The following is a 26345-nucleotide window of genomic DNA, read 5'->3' as shown; positions in this document are numbered from 1 at the left end:
TGTTTGTTATATAGAAGAACGAGGAGGAGGAGAAGGGTTTTCTTCAATTTCTAGTGATATTTATGCTTTCCTTGATATTTTGAGAAGGGTTTCTATTATAAGAAGATAGTGATATTTCCGCTTTGCTTGTTATGTAGAGAAGATTTCTTTCCTAAGGAGGAGGAGGAGGAGGAGGGTTTCACTTGTTATATAGAAGGAGAAGGAGAAGGAGAAGGAGGGTTTTCTTCAACTTCTAATAATATCTACACTTTGCTTGTTATGTAGAGAAGGGTTTTTATGCTGAAGATGAAGGAGAAGGGTTTCCTTCAATTTCTAGTAATATCTATGCTTTTCTTCTTATGTAGAACAATAACAAGAAGAAAAAGAAGAAGGAGAAAAGGGTTTCCTTTAATTTTTAGTGATATCTATGCTTGGCTTGTTATGTAGAGAAGGGTTTTCTTTCCTAAGAAAAAGAAAAAGGTTTCCTTTAACTTCTAGTGATATCTATGCTTCACTTATTATGCAGAGAAGGGTTTCTTTCCGATGAAGAAGAAGAGACATGTTGGGCTTAGCTCTTTCTGATAAAAATTCAAGAGATGAGAGCAGAACAAATGTAACTCATGCATTGTTCATTCATAATCTTTTCAATGCCAAACCTTCTCCATGGCTGAGCATGATATTGTTGTCAATTGAAAAACATAGCTAAGTAACAAACTAACATTATTGGATCCCTTCTTACACTCTTCGTTTTCATGATGGCATAAAATTTTTAGTTGAAAACGATTATCAAAAAAGTCTTCAAACTCAACCCTCTTCGCATGATCAGTCTGAAATTCAACACTATTCTGATCCTTCAGACTGAAATTCATGGAGCTATGTTTACTATCCTGTCATGGTATACTTCAACTTGATGGCAATACATTTAAGGATCTGATATATTTCTCATATTCCATCGAAAAAAGAGAAAAAAGAGATATATTTCTTCTGAATTGATATATTTCTTGTGAATTGTTTCTTTTTGCATGTTCCTTTTTTCTTTCTTGTTTATCTGACATTGAAGTAATCAACAACCATGGGGGCAAGTATACCCCAGCAAATCATATGTTAGCTCGACCAGTGTAACTCCTCCAGGACAGGCTTTGGAGGCGAAGCTTTTCTAATGGACTAGTTATTTGAGCCAGCAAGATCCTTTTTCTAGTCTAAGTTCCTCCTGTATGGGCGACAGTCAACCACAACAATATGAGGATCCATCAAAAGCCAAAATATCCCACTTCCTCTTGAAAGTAAAAGGAGAGGATTTGGCAACTACTGCAAATTAATTGTGAAGCAGAGATCAAGTTTCAAGCATAGCGCAAAGTCCTGCATGAAGAAAAAGGAGGAGAAAATTGCATGTCCCTTGGGCTGCTTAAACTATCTATATTAATTTGTTTAGAGCTTGTATGAAGTTTGGGTTGCCCCTGTGATATTTTTCATGGCTCATCAAGGATTTCTTAAATAGGTTGATGGTCAATCCGATGTAAAGTAAAGACTTTGTGAAATTCTATGATATTTAGTGCTTGTACTAAAGAAATGACTAGAGATATGTAACATTTTCCAATACTACATGAGTTTTACGATTTTGAGTTCTTTTCCACCTATTGAATGATACAGTTATCTGTTGTTTGTATATTGCACCATATGATGGAGGACCAGACAAAGCAAGACATGTACATAACCTTCTTATCCTATCACTTATTGTTGTCTAATACGTACAAGGACAAAGGGTGATGGGCTTGGACCTCTTTGGTTTTCGTTGGTTTCAAAGTTTAAAAATCTATATGCTTTACTATACAAAAAGTAACCAATAAAAATAAATTTCATAGGTTCACTTCCCAACTTAGCTCTCTTATTAATCAATAGTATCTAATACATAAGCAATACATCCCCATACTTAAAAATAATTAAGATTTGGTTTTCTATTTTTCCCATAACTTACATGGAGTTTTATCTTGATTTTTTTATAAAATGTTGTTACTTACATAACATACAAGGATATAAAGCTTCATCACAGATAATGTAGAATATGTTAACACAGCACTAACCATTTCAAGCAAATTTTTATTTTTCTCTCAGCCACCATATTTTGAGGAGGAGAGTTTGGGGCTATTTTCTTCTTTAATAATTCCATGGCATTCACAAAAGATTTTGAACTCTGTTGAGTCGTAGTCTCTATCACGATCGGACTTTATTCTTTTAAACTTCTTGCCAAGTTAATTTTTACTTCTTCCTTAAAGATTTTAAATTTTTCAAATGCCCCATCTTTAGTTCTTATATATATATATATATATATAAGTAAATTTGGAATAGACATCAATAAATGTTATGAAATGCCACTTTTCTTCTCTAATTAATTAATCTTTATTATCACATATATCTGTATGAACTAATTCGAACAATAAAGTTATTCTTTCTACTAATTTGAAAAAAATCACAGTAATTTTTGTTTATGCACAACATTCACAATTAATAATAGTTAATTTGAAATTAGTTTTAGAAACTAATTTATCAGAAATCATTCTATCCATACTTTTACTATCAATATATTCTAATATATAATATCAAATAATATAGATCATCAACAATATAAGTAGAAATAATAATATCTTATTTAAACTAAGTGAGTACATATGATACTTGGTACATCCATTCCCAACAGATGATCCCTTTTTAGAGATGATCCCTTTTTAGAGATGATCTCTTTTTGAGAATCAAATATAACTTCAAAATGATGATCATCAAATTTCTTGATAGAATAAGACTATTTTTAATTCCAGGAATATGGTGAACATTTTGAAGAGTGAAGATTTTAATTTCCAGATGTAAGAGAAAGTTAAATTATTTTTTTGCCAATAACATCACTAATAGAGGAGTTGCCCATGAATACAATCTTCTCATTAGAACACACTCCTATGAGGAGTTATATTGCAAGTTGCATTCGAATCAACCCACCATCCTTCATCCATATTAACCATAAGAATTTCAATGAGCATTATAACTATTTTTTTCATTGACTTCCTAGCTTCATCATTTTTTTTTCTTTGCGAAAGCAACACACTTTTGCAAGATGTCCCATCTTTCTACAAACATAACAGGGTCCTTTACTTTTCTTGTTCCCCTTCTTGAAAATCTCTTTCTTGTTCTTGGAATTAGAAAAAAAAAATCCATTATAAAACTTATTTTTAATCTTGAAGGAGGATATTGGAATTTCAACATATTATGAATATTGTCATTCTTTCTTTGATTCTCAGGTTCATCTCTTTTATATATTTCATGTTAAATTTGAATGTGCTGCAGCAATTCATCCAATTTTAGAGAATTTTTCTTTTGCTTAAAATATCTTTGGTATGTCTTCCATAAAGATGAAAGTTTACTAATAATTGTCGAAACTTGGAAAGGCTTCAAAACTGGTTCACCCACATCTACATTCACATGCAATGTCGTTCAAAGCATTTATTTGCTTGATAATAAGCTTTCAGTCAATCATCTTAAAATCAATATACTTGATAATAAGGAAGGAATAATTTCCAACAACCTCATTGACATATCTTTGTTGGAGAGCATTCCACAATTCTAGAGCAATAACATACTTGCATTGAATAAATCATTGGACATAGCATTGAGAATAGTGCAGCGGTATAGTCATCTTCTAGCTACCTTTTTTTTTGTTCCTCAAGAGTACTCTACATTATTTTCTTTTTCTTGTGGATATGGCACAATCAACACATAGGCAACTCTGGTGATAGCAAGTTGAAAGTAAATCTTCATTATCAATCTTGTAGTTTAGCCCATCAAGCCTTTCAAGTCTCTCTATTTTTATAGTTTAAACCTTGAGAGCTACAAAATCCATTGGAAAATCATTATCTTTAAATTATTGTGATGGGTCGAAGATATAGATAGGACTGTGATGAAGGGAAAAAAAAATGAGTTTGATAATGCACTTCTAGAAAGCTTTCTTAAAGATAGTGATTTCCTATCTTATAGATGCAGAAGGACTCTGGAAATCCTATTCTTAGGATACAATATCCAACACAAAATTGAGGTAAGATTGTATTTTTTATCACTTTTAATTAAGAACCTACATCCAAAAAGATGAATATAGAAAAAAAAAGTTTTAGAAAAGTATAAAAATGGAAAGTCTAATAAGAAAGGAAGTTAAGTTTTAGTTTTAAATGTTCCATAGATCTATAAGACTTTAAATCACATAACCTCAGAAGTGATGCAACTCTTTGAAATTTAAACATTGCATACGATTAAAGGTGCAACTTTGTAAAAAAAAAAAACCTTTAACATGTTTTAGAGGTTTCCCAAGTTCCAACGGTTAATAACTACCCAAAAGTTTTGCAAGTTTAAAACTTTTTGATGACACACATCTTATGATAAAATAAATATTTAATAGAGTTTTATCTCTTTAAGACTATTTATTATCAGAAAATATATTAACATTATACGGCATTCAGTATGTGCCATGCACGTCTGACTCATTCCAAAGAATGGCACATATACATTAGCGGCGATGATTTGTACCGTGGTCAAAGTTCAAAACTAACGGAACCGTAAGCTTAGCAGCATTACTCATCAAAATTAACCTTAATCAGATATTAAGAATAATTCCATACGCTCAAAGATAATTCAACAAATTGACCTTAACTTGCATGGATATGTAATACCCGTTCTTTGCAGTGCAATAAACGATATCTACAAATCAACTTGGTTAAAATTAGCCAGCAATTACTCTCTCACTTCTAAACCCGGTAGCGAAAACATGGATCATAACCTCATCGGATCAGTATCCGTGAATCAGGACAAAGACTGAGGACAGCCGACGGCCGAGAACGGACATAAAAACCCGGCTCTGCGCGTGAGCAGGTTCCAATCCACGTTGCTCGATTCCCGTGTCCGTCCAACTGTCCCACGTGCTGTCGCTGGAAATAATAACACGCCAGGCAGTCAGCAATTCAGCCGGGTAAAGCCCGTCCCCACACCCTAACCTCTTTAGCTTCGACCCTCGAAATCCCACAAAAATTAACCACTGATCCAAGAACGCTAGCTCTTCTTATTTGTTTTAATAAAGGTTACCGTTGTATGTTACTATGTTTAAGATGAGATATTCCTCTTGCTTTGTATCCAACGGCTATTTGTGGACCAACAATCACACAAAAGGGGCACACTTTCCAATCCAGCCTTCTCTCTCATCTCCACACTTTCCTCAAAGTTGCTGGAAAAGAGCTCTGGCTCCAGAGTAGCAGCAACTTGGTTGCTAGATTAGAGAGAAATTAAGGAGGAGGAGAAGAAGTAAAGAGGAGGCATTGCTCCCATTTCACATGGCTGATCGCCTTCGGTATTCGTGGGGGTTCCAACTACTAGTAGTAATGGTGGTATGCCAGGCCCATGGTGGGTGCTGGTGCTACCAGTACAAGGTGGGAGATCTCAACTCCTGGGGAGTACCCCCAGCCTCCAATCCCCGCGTCTACGCCCTCTGGTCTCAAAAGTACCACTTCCGCCTTGGCGACTCCCTCTGTAAGACGCCCCCCCCACCCCAACAATCTTTGTCGTCGGATCCCGTCACCTCCTCCTCCTTCTCCTCACTTGCTTCCTCTGATGGCAGTGTTTCTCTACCCGCCGAGCCAGGACTCGGTGATCCAGGTGACGGAGCGGGCGTACAACAGCTGCAGCTTGATGGATCCGATAAAGAAGATGAACGACGGCAACTCGGTGTTTAATCTGACGGCGCCTGGCGTTTACTATTTCACTAGTGGTGTCCCGGGGCACTGCCAGAAGCTCCAGAAGCTGGCGATCGCCGTCCCTTCCGCCAATGGCACCTTCTTCCCGAGGGCGGAGGACGCGCCGCCGCCGGGCACTTCTTCCGCGCTGCCGGCCGCATCGCCGTCATATCCCATTGTCTTTGGCCCCTCCCCACCGCAGGGATCGGGCGCGGTGTCCATCGGGGCTTCCACGGCCGTTGGATCGGTTGTCGGTTTGGTTCTCCTGTGTCTCTTGTGAGAGAAAAACAGGGATCTGGTTCTACTGTTATGGATAGCGCTGAGACAAGGGAGATGGATTTTTTCTTTTTTTTCCTTTTTTTGTTGGGAGGGGTTGATTAGTGACATTAGAAGTTGGATCTGGATTTTCCTTTAGAAAACTAGATCTCGATTTCTTAGTAATTATGTTATGTTTAATTTGTCAGTTGATGGGTTGAGTTCGTATTATTTGCTTTGTCACGGGCGGTGGGGTAACGGTAAGAGGCTTTTTTTTTTTTTTTTTTTTCGGGCAGCAGTAATATTGTAATAGACGTGCTGTTACAAGGTCAAAAATTGTCAATATATGCCCATTGCCATAGTTGTTCGATAGAGGCTGCTGCTGTATCAACAATTCAAAGAGAAAAGAAAGCGGGTACCTATGAGGATTAAGTGCAATATATTCTGGTAACTCACAAATGAAACATACCGAGATCTTGAACCCTCAAGCACCAGCACATTCAAACCGATTTAATTTGCTAGAACCTTCTATTTGAAGTTGTTTAATCTGTTAGGCTGAGCCTTAGCCCAATGGTAAAGTTAGCTTGCTTTATGGTTAAAGACCTCGAAACAATCTGTGCAAACATTTGCTCCTTCCAGACCTCACAATCATGAGAACCGCATGCACCAAGCTGCAAGATAGGATTCAATGGTTAGTGCTGCTGGAAGGCTTCGAGAGAAAGGCAAGATCGATGCTGGACCGAGCGAGAATACTGTTGAAGATCAGATCGTCGTAGACGATCAGATTGTCCTAGGCCACGAGTGAACCTACAAAAAAAATCTTAGAATCGATGGGATATCTTTTGAAAGCGACCGAAGAGGCCAAAAAGACAGCAGAGAAGAAGGCTGCCAAAGATAGTGAAATAACAGGGGGGCTGAAGAAGCAGCTCCAGGAGAAAATGGACTCCTTAAAAAAGAAAATAAACAGCTTCTGGACAACCAACGTCTGACAAACGATAAGGATAACAAGCTACAAAAACAAATGGAGAGGATCTAAGAGTTGGAGGCCAAGTTGAAGGAGGTCGAATCCATGATCGAAAAGCATGATGAAACTCTTGTCTCATATCAGAGACAACTTGATAAAGATGAGAAGCGGATGTCAAGGATCATTGAAGATTATAAGAATTTAGATGCTTTTCAGGATGAGATTATGGAGGCTTCAAAAGGAGCTTTCGATTTTGACTTTTTGAATGGTAGAAGTTTGATCATCAAGTTCTTTCCAAATCTTGATCTCAATAAGGTCACCATGGAAGTAGCTCTGGAAGCAGCAGCTTAAGTAACTTCTGAGGCAATCACTGGGGTCCGTATTACAGAGCTTCCTGCCACTCATCCCACTGAAGTTCCTCCGATCGACATCCCAGCCAACCCAGCCGAGGTCCCTATCATCGAAACTACTCCGACGGGATTAGCTAAGAAAGATCTCGCTCCAGCTCCTTCGGCAAAGATCCCTCAAGCTAAGGCCTAAACTATTATTTTTTTTTTAACTTTTGTATTATCCCGATGTGGGCTCCTGTAGATATTTTTCTCATCAATGAAATGAACTTTTCAATGTTAAAATTTTTTCTTCTTTACTTCAGATAATACCGATCTTGATTGATCCAATCTAGGTCAACCTTAGTTAGGTAAGTAATAAATATTAACTGCCTTCAATCGAGCTAATAAGGAAGTCGATGTGATTAACTCTAATACATAAGCTTATAATTGAAATGAATTGAATCAGATCAGCTAATTAGAGATAAATTAATCTCTTATAATTTATCGTAAAGATTTCTTAAGTACCTTTATCTGAGTTCAAAGTAGCAGGTCGGATTTTTCCATCTATGGATTCACGATCCATGCTGCCTTTCTATGATTTTGAACATTAATCGCCTTGAATCGATGTAGCAAAGCTCAGTCTACGGATCTGAGTGCTTTTTTATCGGATTCTTTCTAAATTTATTCCGTTATTCATAAAATTTGATTTGGAAGTCGGATGTTTCAAGTTTTTCACCTTCGACGTTCAATCTGGAGATCGAACATCTTATATCATTTGTGAGGTCCAATCTCGAGATAGGATATCCCACATCATCTCGTGAGGTCCAATCCAGAGATCGAATGTCCCACATCATCTTGTGAGGTTCAATCTAGATATCGGATATCTTACTTCAAGTTGTCCTGATTTAGTTGGGTTTATCGTAGCCTTAGTTTAGCTTTTTTGGGTCTCGTTTGGACACTTGAATCTCTATCTTATCCTCATTTGATCGAACATGCAAACCTCATTTGGACAAGAATTTCTACTTTCATCTAGTCGGACTGTTGGGAATAGTATCCCAAAGCCAATCGTCAGCCTGTTGACGGTTGTGCTCATTTGTACATAAATTATGAATTAATAAAAATTATTTTGATATTTTTCATCATAAAATATTTCATCTTCTAATGAACTCCTATGTTGTGGTGAAGTCCTTAGGACTATTTAGACTCGACAAAGGAAGATTTGTCGTTTAGTCCTTAAATTTGTTTACGATCAAATGATACGTTATTACCAAGGACGACAACATTTATCAAGCATAGATCGTTGTATGCCATATAGATTGGTTGTCCTCTTAACCAATGAGTATGGAGACACTGGTATGGCATACAGGTGAGATGTAAGAGTACATCTGCACTGAACGTGACCGACTCCGGAGCTATTTCTGCTGTCAAGATTTGCTCCGATGGAATATGGGTATAAATATCCCTCCGACCTGAGACCACCACGGTGACTTGCAAGCAACTCACTGCACTTAGGCACTGGACTACCTGAATTTTTAATTCAGTGACGGAAGGCTGCTGGGTGTAGTCAAGTACTTGACTTGTCGGTGCGTGTGTCAAGATGGGATTGACCACTCCAGTTTAGGAGCTGTGTACAGTCGTGTTTCAATTTAGCAAAATCTTGGTCAGGGTAGTCCTTGTGAGGAGTCACAGGATTATTTGAGTTGATCATGATTCGGATGATCTAATCAGGGTTGACAGTTTAACCCTGAGTCATCCTAAACACAGGGGTCAAAAGGATGAATTATACAGTAACCATATTCATTAAGGTTCTGAGTGTTGCGATTGCAACTCTTCGATCTATCCGGACGTCGGGTACCATTGCTAGATGGTCACTTCGATTAGTACATGAATTAGTTCCTGTGCTACCGGCTTAGGTTCGAACCTGCGGGGTCACACACATTAGAGGTTCCTATCTAATCTGATGGCTGGTGTAGAATCCTACATGTTTGAGACTCAGTGATCGAGAATCAGGATTCTCTGATCACGAGTTCCACACATTATGGGTACCGGGGTCAAGAGTCCCACTGGTTGGGACTTTTCGATCAGGGTTACATATCGATGAATTTTGATATCCGATTGCCCATCGGATTTGCACAAAGTATTTATGAGAGATTTTATTAATGATTTGATCACTAATTAACTCAATTTGATTGAGTAATTATTTTTGGATCAAGTCCAATTGAATAGGATTCAGTTGGGTTTGATCCGATTAGGTTAAGAGTTGACCTAATCATCGAGATGGTTTGATCCCTAATTTGATCAAAGGTTGGGCTTAGTCAATTCCTGATTTGATTAGAATTTTATTGAGCCTAATTAAGCCTAATTAAGTTGGGTTTAAATTAGTCTAATTGGACCTAACTTATTTGGTTCAATTAGGTTGGTTTAAATAATGAAACCATCTTGATCCAATCTCCATGCACCACCTCACTTCCCTTGCACCCATTTGAATTCATGAGAAGGAACTCCTCATGAATTTTTTTCTCACGCCAAGCCCTCTCCACGCCCCACTTTAATGTGCCAATTGAATGGATAAGGATGATTGGTTGGCCATTCAAATTCAAAATAAAGTTTGAATTTGAATGGGCAATCAATCTTTGCGCCTTATCCCTTTTTTAACGCCCCATTTATTATATGAGAAAAATATTTCTCATGAAATTACTCTATGCACAATTTAAGCCACGCCTCACGCCTTTAGTGGATAAGGGATGAGTTGGTGTCCATTTGAATTCAAAATTTGATTTGAATTCAAATGTGTAATTACTCATCTTTATCCTTTCTTTTGGATAAGACGTTTGACGTTGTTATAAAAGGAGGAGGAGAGTGGGACGTGTAGCAAGAGAAGATTTTTTGAAGAAAAATTTTGGGGCATGAGGAAGTCTTGTGCGTGAGAAGGAAGTCCATATCCTTCCAAGAGAAAAAGAAAGAAAAGTGGGTGCAAGGTTTTCGATGAGTTCTCTAGAGTTTTAGTCTGAGGTTCGAGAAGTGAGAAAGTGAGCTACGAATATCGTGAGCCCACAAAATCTCAGGAAGATCTTCAACATCCTCTCAAGTATGTCTGTTAATGATCTGAAGCATCCAAAGAATCGACAGACATCGATCGAAGGAGTTCGATCAGCATCGGCCGTCAAAAGGACTCTACAACGAGCTAGCACTCGTGAGGAGTCGATCAGATCGAGAACTTCGTGTGGACGATCCGCAGAGGTCAGACATGCTGTGTGGCTGTATCACGATGATCAGACTCTTCCAACAGTGATCAGATTGCGGCGATCTACTACCCGCACAAAGGTATTGTGTTCTGAACACATTACAGTAAAGTGTTTACTGTTCGAATTTAAATTTCAAATTTAAATGCATGCATGCTATATATCATATTTAGATCCTAGTGTAGAATAAATTCATGTTAATTAATTAGATTAATTAATAATTTTTCACTGTAAAATCATAATTTTGAAAAAATTTTAAAATTACCATTTTACCCCTGCACTGAATTTTCCCACAAAATGGTATCAGAGCGGGTTCTTAGATATGATATATATATTTGCATGCGTAGATTAAGTTGTAATCTAAAAGTTTAAATTTGAAATTTAAAATTCAAAATTTAAATTTTGAATTTTGAAAGTTGTTCGAAATTCAAAATTCAAAAATTTGAAATTCAAAATTTAAAATTTAAATTTTAAAATTTAAAATTTGAAATTCAAAATTCAAAATTTTGAAATTCAAAATTTGAAATTTAAAATTTGAAATTTGATTGAAATTTCAAATTTGAAATTTAAAATTTAAAATTCAAATTTTGAAATTCAAAATTTGAAATTCAAAATTTTAAAATTTAAAATTTATTTAAAATTTAAAATTTAAAATTTAAAATTTAAAATTTAAATTTTGAATTTGGTATATTTAGATATACTTGATCCAAGTAGCAAATAATCGAATTGGGTTGATTGCCATGGCCGTCCGGTCATAGGAGAAAAGTAGGGTTTAAAGGCCCTTTCCTCCCATTCGATGGGGTCTCCTATGGCGGTAGGGGTGCCGCTGCAATTATATCCCATGCAGATGAAGCAGCGAAAGAAATTAATTGTAAAGGTTCAATTGTAAAATTTATCATGAATGTGTTAGATTAGATCTAAAGAAATATTCATGATTTATTTTGATTGAGTTATTTTCTGTTATGTAATTAGCAATAGGATTGCTATTTATGAAATGTGCTGATCTATTTGTGAAATGAGTCAACATATTTGGTGAACAGAAAATAAAATCTTTCAAATTTAAAAATTATTTTTAAAATGCCAAACCCTGACCCATCAGCCCAAATACTTAATTAAAAGAATTAAGTGTTGTCTAGTAGGTCTAGAATTATGAATTAAGACCTAAGACAATTACATAAACTTGTGGGTCAATGTGTTAGATGGATTAGGTCCATAATTGGGTTAGACCTAAGGTTAGCTTAAAGAAATAGACTAAATTAGAGTAATTGGTCAAATCTAATCAAAAGTTGAATTAGATTAGGTCAAAAATACTCTAGACTCAACTTCAATAGTTGTAGTTGAATGGGTCATGTCTTTAACTAGACCAAGATGGACTTAATTCATGGCTACGCGGTGGAACCCTATTTACTAAGTTGATCAAATTAAAACTAATGAACCGGTTGGTGTCTAAGGTAAGTTTGGCAGTTTGACCAGTGGTTTTTAAGAGGGAGCTACTCGCAGTGATTCGATCTCTGACGAGTTAATGGCTTATCCCCACCACTGATCTCACTTACCTGGCCAACCTGGTGAATTAGATTTTGATTAGATCACTTGATGATTAGGGCTCACCCATGTCATTAGGTAAATCAGTTTGACTGATTTAGGTGCTCCTAATGCTAGCTTTAATTCAATCCTTTTTTAATCTGACTTGGTGAAGTCATTGGGAGGATTGAAATTGACAGGATATTTTCTTCTCATCTATCCTTTAATAAAATCCTCAAAAATTATTAGGTCCCTAAAAATGATTAAGTTATATTGATAACTAAGTCATAGCCTCCCATTAAGTGAGTGATAATGAGTCCATTAGTTTAATAATCATTGGAGGCCCAAAGGCTTGGTGCTTATTGACTAATGAAATTATCATTCATAATATGATAATTTGGTTTGAGTCTTTCTGATGGTGGTCAGGTTGGCCGGCCAAAGTCGGGCTTGATCATTTATTGGTCCGATTCACCAAATCAAATCATGTTATTGGTTGGACCTAACCAGATCTTTTTAGTGGAGGCCAAAGCCTACTGATTAGGTTCTGGGGCAAAATCAATTACTAGAAGTTGTTTAGAAAAACGACTGGTTATGAACCTACCCATAGATGCACATGGGTTGACCAACCAAAGTTGGGCTCGTGTGTAGTCTGTGTGGATTCTAGTACCCACTAAGAAATTAAAGTAATTCATCGAATTGGAGGTTGAGGCTATTAGTTCATAAAAATACTGAGAGAAACTTTAGACTAAAGTCCAAGTCTTTAGTATTTATAATTTATGTACTAATAGAGGTCTGATTTTTCTTTATGCAGCTATGGCCACTATCCTGTCGCTCCGGTCATTATTAGATAATGACAAGCTCATGGGACCTAATTTCGATAGTTGGTATCGAAAATTAAAAAATCATCCTTGAGCATGAGCGGATCCTTTATGTAGTAACGGATCGGGCACCTGAGGAACCAGCCCCGAACGTTAGAGGGACGATCTGAGACACTTATCAGAAGTGGCTCAACGACCGCACCATCATTCGGTGCATTATACTGGCGGCAATGAATGATGAGTTTAGCCGCAGGTTCGAGAACGTCCAGCCACAGGAGATGCTTCAAATGTTGAACGACTCTTTTGGCATGCCTGACGATGTTGAAAGGCACAAAACTAGTTGTGCCATTTTCAATGCTCGGATGAGGGATGGAGTCTCAATCACTGATCATGTACTGTACATGATCGAAATGATTGAGCAACTAAGTAAACTGGATTTTCTCCTGCACGAGCAGCTCGATAAGGATGCGATCCTTAATTCTCTGCCCAAGTCCTTCCTTCCCTTCCTTACTCATTTTTGAATGACAAAGCCTGCAGTGAACTACCACGGCTTGTTGGGGTTGCTGCAGAACTTTGAGAAGGATCACCAGCTCCATAAGGAATCGGTGAATGTTGTAGGAGGGTCTTCTTCTGGTCGTCGACCCTTTAAGAAAGGGAAGAAGAACAAAAAGAAGAATAATAAGAAGGTGCAGCTGCATGCTGGGACGTCTGCACAGGGTCAGACCAAGAAGCGCAAGCCCGACCAGAGCCAGACGGAGTGCTTCTTTTGCAAGAAGCAGGGGCACTGAATGAGGAACTGTCCTCTATACATTGCCTCACTGGACCCGAATAGGCCAAAGAAGAAGCAAAGTACTTATATGATAACACCTTGCAACTTTTCCTTTTGTGATACTACTGCCTGGGTATTGGATATCGGAAGTCCTTATCATATTTGCAATTCGATGCAGGATCTGCAGGTCAGTAGGAGATTTGATGAAGGCGAAAGGTTTCTGAATGTTGGAGATGGAAGCAAAGTTCCAGTTCTAGCATTAGAAATCATGAACCTTGTAATCAATTCTCGAAATATAATTCTAAGTGAATGTCACTATTGTCCAAGTTTTTTATTAAATATTATTTCTGTAGGCCTTTTGGTCATGTACGGTTATCAATTTTTAATAAAAGAAAACGTTTGCAATATCATTTTGAATGGTGTTACAAAATTTGTTGGACAACTTAATAATGGAATTTACTTTCTATCACAACCTGTTAATATGGTTCAAACCTCCGATAAACATCCTAGAATAGATAATCTGTCAGAAGTCTACCTTTGGCACTGTAGGCTAGGTCATATCAATAAAAACAGGATAAACAGGTTGGCTCAAGAAGGAATTCTTGAAGTAGGTGATTGTGAATCACTTCCAACCTGTGAGTCCTGTTTTCTTGGTAAAATGACCAAATCACCTTTTACTGGAAAAGATGAGCGAGCCAGTGAACTCTTGAGTCTGGTACATTCTGATGTATGTGGATCCATGAGCTCAAGTGCAAGAGGTGGATATTTCTACTTCATAACCTTCACAGACGATCTATCGAGGTATGGGTATGTCTATTTAATGAAGCATAAGTCGGAGTCGTTTGAAATGTTCAAACTATTCCGAAATGAGGTAGAAAAATAAACTGAAAAGTGTATTAAAACTCTTCGATCTGATCGAGGAGGTGAATACCTTTTCAATGAGTTTCTGACATATCTTGAGGAGAATGGGATTCTCTCTCAATGGACTCCTCTTGGAACACCACAGCATAATGGTGTATCTGAAAGGAGGAATCAGACCTTGTTGGACATGGTTCGATCCATGATGGGATTTGCTGGTCTGCCGATCTTCCTCTGGGGATATGCGCTCGAATCGGCTTGTTACCTTCTAAATAGAGTTCCAAGTAAGTCTGTAACCAAAATGTCATATGAGATATGGATAGGATGTAAGCCAGTACTCTCGCACCTTAGGGTTTGAGGGTGTCCGGCTTATGTTAAACATTTAATTACAGATAAGCTAGGACCTAGGTCTGACAAGTGTAATTTTATAGGATACCCAAAAGAGACCAAAAGGTATTATTTCTACCTGGCTGATGAGCAAAAGGTGTTTGTCAGCCTTAAGGCAATCTTTTTGGAAAAAGAGTTTCTTGGTGAAGGGACAGTTGCCTCTAAAGTCGAACTTGATGAAGTTCGACAGGTGAAAAAATCGACACAAGTTGCTGAACCTAAACCGGATTTGATTAGATCAGATCTGGAGCCCATTATTCAAGCATCCTTAAGGCGATCTGGTAGAGTACCACGTCAATCGGACAGATACTATGGTTTCTTGGTCCGGGACGACGATCCTATCGAACTTGATGAAAACGATGAGGATCCGATCACCTACATGAATGCAATGTAGAGACCCGACTCTGAGAAATGGCTAGAGGTCATGAAATCCGAAATGGAGTCCATGAAGGTCAACGATGTGTGGACATTGGTTGACCCACCCAAAGGAGTAAAATCCATAGGGTGTAAGTGGGTCTTCAAGAGGAAGAGGGGCGCAGACGGAAAGGTAGAAACCTATAAAACCCATCTGGTTGCCAAAGAATATCGTCAACGTTATGGTATAGACTATGACGAGACGTTTTCTCCTGTGGCAATGCTCAAATCCATTCGGATTATGCTTGCGATAGCTGTCCATCTGGACTATGAAATCTGGCAGATGGATGTGAAGATAGCTTTTCTAAACGGAGAGCTGGATGAAGAGGTGTATATGATACAACCTGAAGGATTCATATCCACTAATGAGTCTAAGGTGTGCAAACTACAGAGGTCCATTTATGGACTTAAGTAGGCATCCCGGAGTTGGAACATACGTTTTGATAGGACAATCAAGATGTATGGCTTCGTTAAGAACGGAGAAGAGTCCTGCATTTATAAGTGGGCTAATGGTCCAGTAGTGATATTTCTTGTATTGTATGTGGATGATATTCTCTTAATCGGGAATGATGTCTCTGCATTACAGGGAATAAAGATTTGGCTGTCGTCACAGTTCTCCATGAAGGATTTGGGAGAAGCTTCCTACATCCTAGGGATGAGGATCTATAGGGATAGATCTAAAAGGTTGCTTGGTTTATCCTAGTCTACGTACATAGATACTATGCTGAAGAGGTTCAGCATGAAGAATTTCAAGAAAGGCTATCTTCCGATAGGCCATGAAATTTTTCTCTTGAATAGGGATTGTCCGACAACACCTCAAGAGAGAGAGCGTATGGGTAGGATTACATATATTTTGGCAGTGAGATCTATCATGTACGCCATGACATGTACACGACCAGATGTAGCATACTCACTAGGGGTAGTGAGTAGATACCAATCTGATCCCGGAGAGAATCACTGGAAGATTGTTAAAACCATCCTGAAGTATTTAAGAAATACTAAGGACCAGTGGCTTGTTTATGGTGAATCGAACTTGAGACTTATAGGGTTTACAGACTCTAGTTTTCAGTCTGATCATGATGACAGCAAAAGTGTGTCGGGATTTATTTTTACCCTTAATGGTGGGACTATCTGCTAGAAAAGTTTCAAGCAGCACACAGTGGCTGATTCAGTTTGCGAGGCGGAGTATGTCGCCGCATCAGATGCTGCCAAAGAAGCGGTGTGGCCGAGAAAATTCATCACCGAGCTCGGAGTAGCACCCTCTCTTGTTGGTCCAGTTCTGCTCTACTGTGACAGCTCTGGAGCTATTGCTCAGGCGAAAAAACCAAAGGCACACCAGCGGACGAAGCATATTCTGCGCCACTACCATCTCATCCAAAAAATTATGGATCGAGGTGACGTCGATCTTCAGAAGATCGACGGGAAGGAGAACATGGCTGACCCATTCACTTAAGCCATTGCGGTGAAGGAGTTTGACAACTACAAGTCGAAGATGGGTATTAAATACTGCATCGATTGGCTTTAGGCCAAGTGAAAGATTGTTGAAAATAGTGTCCCAAAGCCAATCGTCAGCCTGTTGATGGTTGTGCTCATTTGTACATGAATTATGAATTAATAAAAATTATTTTGATATTTTTCATCACAAAATGTTTCATCTTCTAATGAACTCCTATGTTGTGGTGAAGTCCTTAGGACTATTTAGACTCGACAAAGAAGGATTTATCGTTTAGTCCTTAAATTTGTTCGCGATCAAATGATACGTTGTTACCAAGGACGACAATGTTTATCAAGCATAGGTCGTTGTATGCCATATAGGTTGGTTGTCCTCTTAACCAATGAGTGTGGAGACACTGGTATGGCATACAGGTGAGATGTAAGAAAGCGACCGAAGAGGCCAAAAAGACAGCAGAGAAGAAGGCTGCCAAAGATAGTGAAATAACAAAGGGGCTGAAGAAGCAGCTCCAGGAGAAAATGGACTCCTTAAAAAAGAAAATAAACAGCTTCTGGACAACCAACGTCTGACAAACGATAAGGATAACAAGCTACAAAAACAAATGGAGAGGATCTAAGAGTTGGAGGCCAAGTTGAAGGAGGTCGAATCCATGATCGAAAAGCATGATGAAACTCTTGTCTCATATCAGAGACAACTTGATAAAGATGAGAAGCGGATGTCAAGGATCATTGAAGATTATAAGAATTTAGATGCTTTTCAGGATGAGATTATGGAGGCTTCAAAAGGAGCTTTCGATTTTGACTTTTTGAATGGTAGAAGTTTGATCATCAAGTTCTTTCCAAATCTTGATCTCAATAAGGTCACCATGGAAGTAGCTCTGGAAGCAGCAGCTTAAGTAACTTCTGAGGCAATCACTGGGGTCCGTATTACAGAGCTTCCTGCCACTCATCCCACTGAAGTTCCTCCGATCGACATCCCAGCCAACCCAGCCGAGGTCCCTATCATCGAAACTACTCCGACGGGATTAGCTAAGAAAGATCTCGCTCCAGCTCCTTCGGCAAAGATCCCTCAAGCTAAGGCCTAAACTATTATTTTTTTTTTAACTTTTGTATTATCCCGATGTGGGCTCCTGTAGATATTTTTCTCATCAATGAAATGAACTTTTCAATGTTAAAATTTTTTCTTCTTTACTTCAGATAATACCGATCTTGATTGATCCAATCTAGGTCAACCTTAGTTAGGTAAGTAATAAATATTAACTGCCTTCAATCGAGCTAATAAGGAAGTCGATGTGATTAACTCTAATACATAAGCTTATAATTGAAATGAATTGAATCAGATCAGCTAATTAGAGATAAATTAATCTCTTATAATTTATCGTAAAGATTTCTTAAGTACCTTTATCTGAGTTCAAAGTAGCAGGTCGGATTTTTCCATCTATGGATTCACGATCCATGCTGCCTTTCTATGATTTTGATCATTAATCGCCTTGAATCGATGTAGCAAAGCTCAGTCTATGGATCTGAGTGCTTTTTTATCGGATTCTTTCTAAATTTATTTCGTATTCATAACATTTGATTTGGAAGTCGGATGTTTCAAGTTTTTCACCTTCAACATTCAATCTGGAGATCGAACATCTTATATCATTTGTGAGGTCCAATCTCGAGATTGGATATCCCACATCATCTCGTGAGGTCCAATCCAAAGATCGAATGTCCCACATCATCTTGTGAGGTTCAATCTGGATATCGGATATCTTACTTCAAGTTGTCCTGATTTAGTTGGGTTTATCGTAGCCTTAGTTTAGCTTTTTTTGGTCTCGTTTGGACACTTGAATCTCTGTCTTACCCTCATTTGATCGAACATGCCAACCTTGTTTGGACAAGAATTTCTACTTTCATCTGGTCGGACTGTTGGGAATAGTATCCCAAAGTCAATCGTCAGCCTGTTGATGGTTGTACTCATTTATACATGAATTATGAATTAATAAAAATTATTTTGATATTTTTCATCACAAAATGTTTCATCTTCTAATGAACTCCTATGTTGTGGTGAAGTCCTTAGGACTATTTAGACTCGACAAAGGAGAATTTATCGTTTAGTCCTTAAATTTGTTCGCGACCAAATGATACGTTGTTACCAAGGACGATAACGTTTATCAAGCATAAGTCGTTGTATGCCATATAGGTTGGTTGTCCTCTTAACCAATGAGTGTGGAGACACTGGTATGGCATATAGGTGAGATGTAAGGGTACATCTGCACTGAACGTGACTGACTCTGGAGCTATTTCTGCTGTCAAGATTTGCTCCGATGAAATATGAGTATAAATATCCCTTCAACCTGAGACCACCATGGTGACTTGCAAGCAACTCACTGCACTTAGGCACTGGACTATCTGAATTTTTAATTCAGTGACGGAAGGCTGCTGGGTGTAGTCAAGTATTTGACTTGTCGGTGCGTGTGTCAAGATGGGATTGACCACTCCAGTTTAGGAGCTGTGTACAGTCGTGTTTCAATTTAGTAAAATCTCGGCTAGGGTAGTCCTTGTGAGGAGTCACAGGACTGTTTGAGTTGAGCACGATTCGGATGATCTGATCAGGGTTGACAGTTTAACCCTGAGTCGTCCTAAACACAGGAGTCAAAAGGATGAATTATGCAGTAACCATATTCATGTAGGTTCTGAGTGTTGCGATTGCAACTCTTCGACCTATCCGAACGTCGGGTACCATTGCCAGATGGTCACTTCGATTAGTACAGGAATTGGTTCCTGTGCTACCGGCTTAGGTTCGAACCTGCGGGATCACACACATTAGAGGTTCCTATCTGATCTAATGGCCGGTGTAGAATCCTACATGTTTGAAACTCAGTGATCCAGAATCAGGATTCTCTGATCACGAGTTTCACACATTATGGGTACCGGGGTCAAGAGTCCCACTGGTTGGGACTTTTCGATCAGGATTACATATCGATGAATTCTGATGTCTGATTGCCTATCGGATTTGCACAAAATATTTATAGAGATTTTATTAGTGATTTGATCACTAATTAACTCAATTTGATTGAATAATTATTTTTGGATCAAGTCCAATTGAATTGGATTCAGTTGGGTTTGACCCGATTAGGTTAAGAGTTGACCTAATCGTCGAGATGGTTTGGTCCCTGATTTGATCAAGGGTTGGGCTTAGTCAATTCTTAATTTAATTAGAATTTTATTGAGTCTAATTAAGCCTAATTAAGTTGGGTTTAAATTAGTCTAATTGGACCTAACTTTTTGGTTCAATTAGGTTGGTTTAAATAATGAAACCACCTTGACCCAATCTCCATGCGCCACCTCACTTCCCTTGCACCCATTTGAATTCATGAGAAGGAACTCCTCATGAATTTTTTTCTCACGCCAAGCCCTCTCCACGCCCCACTTTAATGTGCCAATTGAATGGATAAGGATGATTGGTTGGCCATTCAAATTCAAAATAAAGTTTGAATTTGAATGGGCAATCAATCTTTGCGCCTTATCCCTTTTTTAACGCCCCATTTATTACATGAGAAAAATATTTCTCATGAAATCACTCCATGCACAATTTAAGCCACGCCTCATGCCTTTAGTGGATAAGGGATGAGTTGGTGTCCATTTGAATTCAAAATTTGATTTGAATTCAAATGTGTAATTACTCATCTTTATCCTTTCTTTTGGATAAGACGTTTGACGTTGTTATAAAAGGAGGAGGAGAGTGGGGCGTGTAGCAAGAGAAGATTTTTTGGAAAAAAATTTTGGGGCATGAGGAAGTCTTGTGCGTGAGAAGGAAGTCCATATCCTTCCAAGAGAAAAAGAAAAAAAAGAAAGAAAAGTGGGTGCAAGGTTTCCGGTGAGTTTCCTAGAGTTTTAGCCTGGGGTTCGGGAAGTGAGAAAGTGAGCTACGAATGTCGTGAGCCCACAAAATCTCAGAGAGATCTTCAACATCCTCTCAAGCATGTTTGTTGACGATCTGGAGCATCCAAAGAATCGACAGACATCGATCGAAGGAGTTCGATCAGCATCGGCCGTCAAAAGGGCTCTACAACGAGCTAGCACTCATGAGGAGTCGATCAGATCGAAAACTTCATGTGGATGATCCGCAGAGGCCAAACACATTGTGTGACTGCATCACGACGATCAGACTCTCCCAATGATGATCAGATTGCGGCGATTTACTACCCGCACAAAGGTATTGTGTTCTGAACACATTACAGTAAAGTGTTTACTGTTCGAATTTGAATTTCAAATTTAAATGCATGCATGCTATATATCATATTTAGATCCTAGTGTATGGTAAATTTATGTTAATTAATTAGATTAATTAATAATTTTCAGCTGTAAAATCATAATTTTGAAAAAAAATTAAAATTATCATTTTACCCCTGCACTGAATTTTCCTACACGGACTTCTTGACCTCGTTTGGATAGGTTTATTCTTTCCTGATCAACACGATATCATCAAATAAGTTTTCTACTTATCATCATCCTTGTTTGATCGATTTTCATCGATCTAGTTTGAATGAAGAAAAATTCTTTGATAGAATCTTTGATAAAAAAAAATCGAATGCTTTATTAAAAGATTTCATTGATAGTACATTTTGAGATTTTCAGCATTCCATATTTGCAGAATGATCGTAACATCTAAATTTTCAATTCGATAAGCTCCTGCATAGATCACCTAGGCAATCTGGTAAGATTCTTCCCAATTTGAAGCAAGTTTCTCTTATTTCATAGGTTTCGAGACTTCAGTCTGCTAGGGAACCAAATCCTCCTCATGAAAAATTTTAGGCCTTACCCAAGAATTATAATGTCTGGCCACTTTTTGTTTGTAAACTGCCATGCGAATTTAGGCTCTTTTTCTAATTTTTTTAAGTAAATCGAGATCGGTCCTAAGCCAATTTAAATTGCTTTCTTCATGAAAATCAGTGAAAACTTTAATTTTCTTAACCTTGAGCTCTTTAGCCATTTCGAGTCCTATGATTAGGGCCTCATATTATACTCCATTATTTAAAGTATTGAAATTAAATCTTAAAGCATTCTTAGTAACAACACTTTCTGGACTGATCAGAATTAAACCAACTCTGCTTCCTTTTGAATTTGAGGCTTCGTCAACATGCAGTATCTAGTAAAAATCTTTCTCAATATTCTTCGAGCCTTTTGAGATTAATTCTTCATTAGGAATAGAGCATTCCACAATAAAGTCGGCTAATATTTGAGCTTTCAATAAAGATCAAGATCAATAATGAATGTCAAATTCACTTAATTAAATGGCCCACTTGGCTATCCGATCTGAAGTATCAAGTCATTATAAAATTAATTTTAAAAGTTAATTCAGTTGAAATAGTAATAGAATGAGTTTGAAAATAAGATCGAAGTCGTCTTACTAATGTAATGAGAGCATAAATTATCTTTTCAATTTTAGAATACTGAATTTCAGCATCCCTGAGCAATTTGCTTGTATAATAAATCAGTCTTTGCATCCTTGCATCATCTTGGACTAAAATCGAACTAACAGCATTAGCCGAAATAGATAAATACATGAATAACTCCTCACCTTCAACTGGCTTTGATAATAATAGAGCTGCATCAAGATACTTCTTGAGGTCGTTGAAGGCAGCTTGATACTCATTCGACTAATTGAAGTTTTTGATTTATCTTAAAATTTTAAAGAAAAAAAATATTTTTCAGTTGATATGAAAATAAATTGACTGAGCGATGCCACTCATTTAGTAAATCGTGGTACTTTTTTTATGGAGCTCGGGTGCTTCATTTCAAGTAGAACTCAAATTTTTTCAGGATTAGCTTCAATTCCTCTTTAAGTTATATGAAAATCTAAAAATTTTTCTGAAATTACTCCAAAAGTATATTTGTTGGGGTTGTGCTTCATTTAATACTTTCATAGTTCTTCGAAGCTTCCTCCAGATCAATAATATGCCAATCTAATTCGATACTTTTCATCAATATATCATTGACATAAACCTTTATATTACGGTCAATTTGTCATTTGAAGATCTTGTTAAGCAAGTGTTAGTATGTGGCACTTATATTTTTAAGATCAAAAGGTATCATTTTATAATAATACAAACCTCTTTCAATAACGATGGCTATATTTTCTTCATCCTCAGGTGCCATTCTGATCTGATTATAGTCGAAGAAAGCATCCATGAAGCTTAATAATTTATGTTCTGAAGTAATATCAACAAGCTAGTCAATCTTTGAAAAAGAAAAACTATCTTTTGGACAGACTTTATTGAGATCGGTATCATCAATATAAATCCTCTATTTTTCATTTACTTTTTTAACCATGACAATATTTGCAATTCATTTTGGGTATTGTGCTTCTTTGATAAATTTGACTTTCAGTAACTTGTTGACTTCCTCATCTATTGCTTTTTGTCTTTTCAAAGTGAAGCTTCTTTTTTTTTGCTGCACCGATTTATATTTTGAATCAATATTCAGCTTGTATATAATAACATCGGCTGAAATTCTAAACACATCATAAGCTAATTAAGCAAAAACATCAATATTTGTTTGAAAAAAATATTAATTTTTTCTTTACGTCAGGCTTTAGTCGGGATCCAATTTGAACAGCCTTCTCTGAATCTTCATCCAAAAGAACAATAATGAGTTGCTCGGTCAGTGCTCCTCGATTTTTGTTGATATCAACTTTATTTTCTTGATCAAAAATTTCAATTGGTAGAGCTTCCATAAATCTTTTCATTTTTGTGGCTATCAAAAAGCACTACTTAGCAAGCATTTGATCTCCTTGCATTTCTCCGACTCCATACTTGGTTGGGAATCAGACTAGTAAGTGATAAGTGAAAACTACAGCCTTAAGGGTGTTGAGCCCAAGTTGGCCAAGAATAGCATTGTAAGCTGATGGTATTTTGACAATCAGAAAAGTGAGTTTTATGGTTGAATAAAAGGTTCTTCTCCTGCAGTGAAGAGCAGAGTGACTTCCCCTTCCATGGCTACAGAATTTTTAGAGAACCCAATTAGGAGGGTGCCGATCTATTTTAGTTGATCTATCGTATTCATCTTTTGGAATGCATCATAGAATAATACATCGGTGGAGCTTTCATTTTCAACTAGTATTCTTTTTACATTATATTTTGCTATTATCATAGAGACGACAATAGCATCACTATGAGAAGTTTGAACTCCTCTAACATCATCATCAGAAAATAAAATTATGCTATCTATATACTACCACTTTGGAAAGCTTTCAGTTACCTCAGCTGTTCTCTCAGTTCCATCAAGATTCGAGATCATACTGATGACCTCAGCAATAGGCTTGTTGATGTCATTTTCATTGTCGGGCTTCTATTATTGATTAGTAGCTTGACCTGCCCGATCTCAAACATACTTGCAAAGGTGACCTCGATGAATTAGTGCCTTAATTTCATCTTTTAGTTGTCAACACTCCTCAATGTCATGGCCATGATCTCGATAGAAACTATAATACTTTCTCTTATCTCTTTTTGTTGGTGGAACTTTTATAGGATTAAGTTGGTGGAGATATCCCCGATCCTCGATTTTCATCAGTATCTGAGCTCGAGAAGTAGATAATGACATGTAGGTATTAAATTGTCGAGGTGGGCTTCTAGACCTCGAATTCTTTCGAGGTTGTTCAAAATGGTCTTGTTGATTTCTGCGGTCTTCTTCTTGGGGCTGCTTTTTTCTATCTTTTTCTTTCTTCACCTGACGAAGTATGCTCTCTTCCTCTTCAACTTATGCATACTTTCGAATACGGATCAACATTTATTCATAATTGTCTAGATAGTTCTTGTTGAGAAAAAAGATCAGACGATTGCTCTCGAATTCTTGCTTTAAAACTACCATCAGAACGGACTCGTTGAAGTTCTTCACTTCTAGTGTAGCGGTATTGAAGCGTGCTGCATATTTTCGAAGAGATTCACCCTCCAACTGTTTAACAGTAAAAAGATTGTTAGTATTCTTTAAATGAACCCGATTATTATCAAAATATGTGACGAACTGTTTCACCAACTGCTTGAAAGATGAAATAAATCCTGATTGGAGGTTAGAAAATTAGATTCTTGCAAATTTCTTAAGAGTGATTGAGAAGGTGATGCAAAATAGGACATCAGACGCCGTTTGTAATCTTATAATGGCTCTGAAGCCTTCAAGATGATCTAAAAGGTCAGTGGAGCCATCAAATGATTCCACTATAGGCATCTTGATCCAGGAAGGAACAGGTTCATTAAAAATTTGTTGAGAAAAGGGAGACCGCAAGTTGAAATCTCTTTCACCCCAAGAGCGGCTTTCAATCTGTATCTCTATCAATTTTTTCTCAAGATCTGGAATCTTTTATCCAAAACCTTCTTCCATACATGGTTTCTTATGTAGAGTAGATTTCGCTTCCCAAGATTGATCAGTATGATCAAGAAGATGATCATGGCAAAGATCTTAAAGAATTGGTTGCTGAGTGTGATGTGATTGAGCTTATTGAAGAGCTACTTCTTGCTACCATGCTGTCGTATGTTGAAGTTGTTGTATTGCAATAGTAAGAGCTTGGACCTACTGAACCAAGAGATTGAATTATTATGAATTAACAATAATTAAAGGTTGGATATTCTCCTGAACATCTTTAGGAGAAGATGGTACAGATAAAGGATGATTTGGCATCTTTTTGTTCATCATTTTCATCAAAATTTTTCAAAATAATATCTTTTTTCTATTGCCAATCCGTTGCTATAAGGCTCCGGAGGGAAGATGAGATCGGTACTGGATTGAACGGGAGTGCTGCTGAAAACCGGATCGTCATAGGCCACAAGTGAACCTGTAAAAAAAAATTTAGGACCGATGGGACACCCTCCAGTTTAGGATCCTCCGATGCTTAAGCCGGAGTCTTGAGAACAGATTGTGGAAATGAAAGAATAGAAGGATGAGAAATGAAAGAATAAAAGGATGAGAAAAGATATTATAGACAAATGAAGAGAGGGCACTTGTTCCCTTCAGTGCGAAAGCTAAAAATAATTCAATAGAATCTCAACTCTATCCATCCTAACTTATCTTGTGGAGGATATTCTATCTCTCTTTATATAGAGGGGGTGAAAAAACTTGCTCAGATTGTTAAACCATTAGAAAAATTTGTTAGACCGTTAGTTTGTTATAACAAAATGACCAACTATAATAGAGATCGTGAGATATTTATCTATGTGGTGATTGACTATAGTATAACTGAAAGACAGCTGATGCTGAATTGGATGACAGTTGCCAGATAATCATCTATCTTTTGACAACACATCAAAATTCTACCGATATAACACAGCTTAGATCGACAACTAACTGAAGTGAATATCCTATGCTCTTTTAGTACCTTATACTCACATCGACTAAAAATCGACGTACCTCACTACAGATCGATAAAAAGCTGAGATAAGTATCATATTTTAAGAATAGCTCGGACCGAGTTAGATCGATCAAACAACAAACTGTTTTCCTCTAGAAGAATATTTATGATCCAGATAATAATCTACCACCACGTGTCCAGATGATAAAACCAAATTATATGTACCGACAATTAGAAATTAGACTTATATAATATGAATATTCCATATCA

At 37.3% G+C, this 26345-nt stretch overlaps 1 protein-coding gene across 1 annotated transcript; it reads left to right on the top strand.

The window, feature by feature from the left end:
• Positions 1-5159: 5159 nt before the first annotated feature.
• On the top strand, positions 5160-6224 carry LOC105054092 (early nodulin-like protein 8). Its single transcript, XM_010935499.4, has 2 exons — positions 5160-5535; positions 5624-6224. Exons 1-2 carry the CDS (start codon positions 5340-5342, stop codon positions 6016-6018), a joined length of 591 nt encoding a protein of 196 aa, XP_010933801.1. The 5' UTR covers positions 5160-5339; the 3' UTR covers positions 6019-6224.
• The last annotated feature ends 20121 nt before the right edge of the window (positions 6225-26345 follow it).

Source organism: Elaeis guineensis, chromosome 11 (assembly GCF_000442705.2).
Source record: "Elaeis guineensis isolate ETL-2024a chromosome 11, EG11, whole genome shotgun sequence".
NCBI lineage: Eukaryota > Viridiplantae > Streptophyta > Magnoliopsida > Arecales > Arecaceae > Elaeis > Elaeis guineensis.
The sequence above is the reverse complement of the archived record's forward strand: the minus strand, read 5'-3'. Positions and strand labels throughout refer to the sequence as shown.